This window comes from Hypomesus nipponensis, chromosome 13, assembly GCF_054491055.1.
Source record: "Hypomesus nipponensis isolate SF chromosome 13, ASM5449105v1, whole genome shotgun sequence".
In the NCBI taxonomy this organism is placed as follows: Eukaryota; Metazoa; Chordata; class Actinopteri; order Osmeriformes; family Osmeridae; genus Hypomesus; species Hypomesus nipponensis.
This window is the reverse complement of record NC_140373.1, coordinates 14520475-14526605: the sequence shown is the minus strand read 5'-3', so window position 1 is coordinate 14526605 and position 6131 is coordinate 14520475. Positions and strand designations below refer to the sequence as shown.

The following is a 6131-nucleotide window of genomic DNA, read 5'->3' as shown; positions in this document are numbered from 1 at the left end:
TAGGCCAATATGATAATTGTCCAGGTCCAAGTGAATTGGCAATTTGCCAAAACCAATAGGAAGCCTTTCTGAAATGTTCACACACTCACACGTGCAACCACAGCAATCAAGGTAAATGAATGTCTTGACACACTAGTGCTTCCACCCAAAAAAACACACCACACATTCCCATTAGTCTGACATATATGTGTGAGAGCATATATGTAGTATATATATTATATTTCTAGTATAGAAATGTGTAGTCTAGTGTAGACATTATTGTCTTTGGTGTATAATGGAACATTGTGGTCGCCTAATTTATATACACTGTGCAATAGACTAACAAACAGTTGTCAATAATTGTCTGCTTGAAAGCGTCAAAATCAAACAGAAATCTCAATTTTCTACTGCCTTAGTCTGCAAGTGGATCAGGCACTCGGGCGTTCAAAGCAACTTAAATGTTTTCAAATAAACTCAAATGTTATTTTGCCGTCAGAGCCACACTCAGGGCCTCATTTCCTAACATTGTGACCGCAGCTTAATCTGCGCCTTTGCCCAACCGGAAATAGCGCATGGTGTATTTCGGCATTTTGCATGGTATTTATCAAACCAAATCCTCGTCGGGCAATCAGCGCCTTACTCCGCCCTTCAGTGTTCATTAGCGCGCCGTTAAAATACGGGAGAAATTGCCTGCATGTTACTGCCACCATATGTGATTCGAGGAAAAAAAAAGAAGGTTCAGCGAACAGGAGATAGAAATATTGGTTCACAAAGTTACAGCTAACATTAACATGTTGCAAAGAAGAAATACACCTCTCCTCCCTTCTCTTTGCGGCACACACCCTTATACCCTCCCAGCAGCGGTAATCTGCGTTTTTACTCAAGTGCGCTGCCTTTGTAATTATGGTTTCATGTCTTTACCTGCTATTTTCAGATGGAGTCAGATGGCTGAGCGGTGAGGGAGTTGGGCTAGTAATCAAAAGGTTGCCGGATTGATTACCCGCTGTGCCAATATGACGTTGAGTCCTTGGGCAAGGCACTTCACCCTACTTGCTTCGGCGGGAATGTCCCTGTATTTACTGTAAATCGCTCCGGACAAGAGCGTCTGCTAAATGACTATATGTAAATTTATTTTAATTACACCTGAAATGGGCGCAATCCTGTTAGTAATTGAGGCCCTCAATCTCCTGCATGGCTTCAGTACTATGAGATGGAACTATTTTCTTTCTCTAAACAGAAACAAGTCGGAAGTTGCAAGCTTTAATATAAAAAACAACTATAGGCTATAGGAATAAATTGTGAAAGACTCCCCTTGATGCTGACACTGTTGCCACACTTTCTGTGACTTCTGCTCACAAGACACTAATAAAATATGTATACTCAACTTCTAACAAATAGGCTGGTCTTTATCAGCCAGTCAATTATTTTAAAAAGCAGGTATAAGAGCAACCTATTTGTTAGAAGTTGAATCATTATATAATAAATTCTAGCATTCTTTATTTCCCTTCTAGTAATTAAAGGGAAAAGTGCCTACAAATGTGGTAATGTCTTCATTGTATATGAATACGCCTATTTTATTTTCTATGAAAAGTATTTTAAATGGAATAAAATTACTAAAAAACAAGGTTGACTAAGATCGACCAAGCACAATATAGACTTGGCTGGTCTTAAAGGTTAGATAATTTCCAAATGTACTACAATTACTACAAAGAGGTAGACACAGTTTGATCTGCACATACTAAGTCGCTTTTATTAATACAGAACTGCATGCTACAGAGACTGTACAGCATAAACATTTATTCATTACAAAAACATGGTATTGGAACCATTTGAAATAACAGGGAAAAAATAGAAACAAAACAAAAGAAGATAAAGAGCATAAAATAGAACAGGAACATCACAGCCGTTAAGGAAACATTCAAACTATTCATCATTAGCATCTTAATAAACCAGAGAAGAAATTGACAGGTTACAGTTGCGTCATGTCAACTACAATGGCACCGGGTGTGATTCTTTTGTAGCTTTATTTTTATTTTTTTGCAGCCTCTTGCAACATCAACATGCCTATTTTTTTCTATCTACCTATATGTAGTAGTGTACTTAAAAGTGGCAGTTTGTGTATTTTTTTGTTTTTATTGAATTTTTTTATGAACCTCCTAATATACATAATTTGGCCCTTGTGGGTTTTATACAGCATCAAGTCCGCCTTTTTATTCAGTTTAAATTTTTATATTTGACAATCTGCTACCAAACACATTTGTTATAGCAACATTTATACTACATACATAGCAATCTATGTAACGTCACAGCAAAGAATAGTGTAAAATAAAAAAACAAACAACTAAAAAAAAGAACCCGACAACGTGGTTAGAAGGGGAGAGGAAATTATCACAAAATTTGGCACGGAAAATCTGTACACAAATCTGTACAGTCTGATAGAGATGGACTGTAATAAAAAAGAAGGGCTTTGAACACTTTCCCAACTACTGAAGACACGGTACCCACTGTCTGTTGTTTCAAGATTTATTTTCTTCTTTTGTAAAATGGCTTATAGACGTATTTCTTGAAATTAAGTTGTGCATACTTCTGCAAAATCTACACAGTACATTGGGTGGAATCCAAGTTTTCAGTGAAGAAAGTGAACTTGTAATTTGTGTCCTCATAAAAATGGATCATTTGATATATAAGTTGCTTACGTTAAGAAAAAATATTTTTACAATGTGTTAAGAAAAGAATATTTAAAAAGGGACAACATACAAGATACAACAAGCAATCTCTAAAGCAATAAATACTACTGGTCCTAGCGTTGTGACATTTTGTATTGAATACCCACGACCCCCACCCACCCTCAACATCTCCACCCCCTGGCCTTCTCTCCAAATTCACCCACCCTGACTCCATCCCCAAAGGTAAACAACAAAAATAAAAAAGACAACGCAATGGAACAATGCATATTGAACACAGTACCCCCCCCAATATTTCTGTACATTTAAACAAGAACAATTAATGTCACAAAGTTGTTCCTCGTTGAGAGGTGCCCTCGTGCCCTCGTTGAGATACTCATGCCCTCCAGGATTTGAATAGGTGTCAAATAATTGGTTCAAAAGCTCGTATTTAATACAAATAATGATGGAGAACCAACTCTTTCAAGAAAAGGGCTCATCAAATAATCTAGCCTACCTTTTTATATCAGTCTGTTAAACCTATTTTAAGTTGAGCTACATAACATTTTTGTTGCACACACACACAAAAAAAAAAGATACATTTTGGCAAATTCCCAAGCTACACTACAGCTCATTGTTTTATTTCTTTATAATAATAATTTTTCAATGATGGGTCAAATATTGACCAATGAACTTTGATAACATAAGAAGACATTTTCAAAGCCGTATGGCACAGAAACCAAAAAACGAAATAAAGATTATGAACAGAGCAGACAAAGAGGAAAGAGGGCCCAGATAGAGCTGTGCAGAGTTAGAAAAAAGGGAACGGGACATGTGAAAAGGAAGATACTATTCTATAGACTTGGTCACAAGTGACAGAGGCTGAGGGATGGTAGAATTAGGGAGGAGTGAGTGGGAATGACACAGCCCTGCTGACTGCCGGGCCAGGGAGGACACCACTGAGGAGCCCGGCGGCCGCGAGGACGAGACGTCACTGTGCTCCAGGACTCCGTTGTGGGTGGCACTGGGCGTTTTTTGGGCCACAGGTGCAGCGGTGTTTTCCAGAAGAACCAAAGATGGAGGAGGAGGGGGGAGCCCAGCCAGGAGGTGCGGGTGGTGGAGAGGTTGGTGGGCCGGTTTCATAGTCAGTGAGAGAGGTTGCATTTGTTCAGTCTGAGGTTTGGACTCCTTAGAGGAGGGGGAGGGGGCCACCGAGCAAGGGGAGGAAGGGGGGGAGTCTAGTAAGCTTCCGTCCGAAGACGGAGGACTGGCGCAGCTGCCTTCACCTTGGATGTAGCGAATGCACTTTTTTTTTCTCCTGGAGGGGTGGGGTAGAGAGAAACACATTGTTTAGGATACAAGCTTATTGGTTGACTACAACATCTGCTGTACAATTGCTGACCTGTAGCAGCATTTTGAATACACCATTTTTAGCAGTTGTAATGTCATGTTATATACCATGTCTAAAATCCGTCTAAACCCTTTTTAGGCTATTAAGCAGGTGTATTCAAGTAGGTGCTAAGACAGCATCAGCAGTTCCAGATGTACACTTTGGATTCACAGTATCCATCCACAAAATACTACACAACACCAGACAGGTACAGAGGAAAAGAGCTGGGGAAGAGTAGACATGGGATGAAATGAAATGAGAAGTGAAGAAAATGACAAGAAGAAATCGGAAAAACCTAAACTACATATCTTTTATTGCAGTGGTTTTATAATTGTCCTGAAAGACTTCTGATCTCTACTTGCAAAAAGACTTTCCAGACCTACGATTGGGAATAGCCCACATATTTACAGCAAATAAGTAGTCCGACCCTCTCTTCCCACAGTAAAATCTTTACTATTCAGACTTTTCCCTATCGTTTTCTGAGGGAGTGGAGGGTTAAGATGCAGAGGTAAAATGTCACAGGGAGCCATGCTGGGTTGCTACACGTGCCCCTAAGATGTGCATGCGGGGTCACAGCATTATGTTTGTGTTTTTGTAACCCCTACCCCCCCCCCCCCCACACACACACACACACACACACACACACACACACACACACACACACGTCTAGCATGCCTGCAGCCAACACCACTGGTCTGAACCAGACCCACAGTCAACAAATACATAAAATAGGGGGCGGTGCTGTCTACATGTTGTGTTCCAATAGGAGTGTTCTGTCTACCCCTTGTTATTTGCACTGACCCTTCCCCTCAGCTCCCTCTGCATCATAAGGTTTGTGCCTGCCTCAAGGGCAAGGGAACTGTTTCAGACTGTGTGCTAGCTCACAGGGACAATGGGCAGGAGGAGAAAGGAAAAAGAAAGAACAGAAAACTGAGGTGTTTGAAAGGGAGTAGTAGCAGAAGAAAGTGATTTGAAAGAAGCAAGGTTTTTAGTTCAGCCAATCTTTTTAATGCAAAGTGTCTGTGTGTTATTGTTTGAGATAGCCTAGGTAAGGCCTGTTTCTCAAGTCATACCCCTGCCTGTACTTATGCAGGTAGGTAAAGGTTTTTCAACAAAATATTGTGTCAACGAGGAAGATGAAGGGGCAAAGACGAGAGACTGATCAGTGAGTTAGGACAGTAAAATGGAAAGGGCAAACAGGAACGATTTGGTATAGTTACAAAACCATTGGACGTTGATGGATGCTTGAACAAAAAGAAAGGCATGCTTTTCTGAAAGGCGGGACAATTAACCCCAAAATCTGGCACAGAGTAAACAATAGGGAAAGTACATGAAAAGCAGAAGAGTTGGCTTGAGCTGTCAAGTGCTTTCTGTAACAGATTATTGATTCTCAGCCACACCTGTAAACTGATGTAGACTGCTCTTTCTTCACCGGTACCAGCTTTTAGTGTGTCATGCAACAGTATGTTGTCAAGTGCTAACTGCCTGTCAAACTGCTACAAATGAGCTAATATCCATTTTTTAACACGTGTATTGATTTATAGTATGTGCCTGTGTATGGTATTGATTTCCTTGCCTCTGGGGGAATTATGCCAGATACAGCTTTCAGGAAATGGAGCCGAGTGAGGTATTTTAACCTCTCGGCTTCTTAAGCGAAACTGGAATAATCTTTGGTTCTCAGTCTGTGCTCCTCTGATACCCCACCTGGTTTTTCATCAACCCCCTATTAATTCCTTAGGCATCCTGAATGACTGAGAAGAGTAAATTTTTTAAGCCGGTGAGTCTTTTGAAGAGAAACTAACTATCTATGATAAAAATATTAAATAGTTTAAACAGTAATATATTGGCCTATTCAAAGTAGAAATGCATCCTGAATTTGTATTTAGTTAACACGTAACAATGCTAGTTTACTGTAACTTCTCACCCCAAGGAAACACACCAAAAGATTTAGCTCTCTGAAAATAATCTAATATATAATAACAAATGTATAAAAATGGGATGTTGGCCACATGCTTTGGTTTAACCACAGTGATATACAGATACCAAATGATGATGGTTCACGATGGGCTACATTAAGGTTGTGGAGAAAGTTCGAGATG

At 39.9% G+C, this 6131-nt stretch overlaps 1 protein-coding gene across 16 annotated transcripts in view; it reads right to left on the bottom strand.

Annotated features, from left to right (window-relative positions):
- Positions 1-1702: 1702 nt before the first annotated feature.
- The window catches only part of tcf7l2 (transcription factor 7 like 2), a 91191-nt gene continuing 86762 nt past the window's right edge, over positions 1703-6131 (bottom strand). For all 16 annotated transcript variants that reach the window (XM_084669440.1, XM_084669429.1, XM_084669430.1 and 13 more), the window contains one exon: positions 1703-3960. In XM_084669440.1, coding sequence (XP_084525566.1) covers positions 3492-3960 — 469 coding nt within the window. In that variant the 3' untranslated portion in view covers positions 1703-3491. The remainder of the gene's footprint in view (positions 3961-6131) is intronic.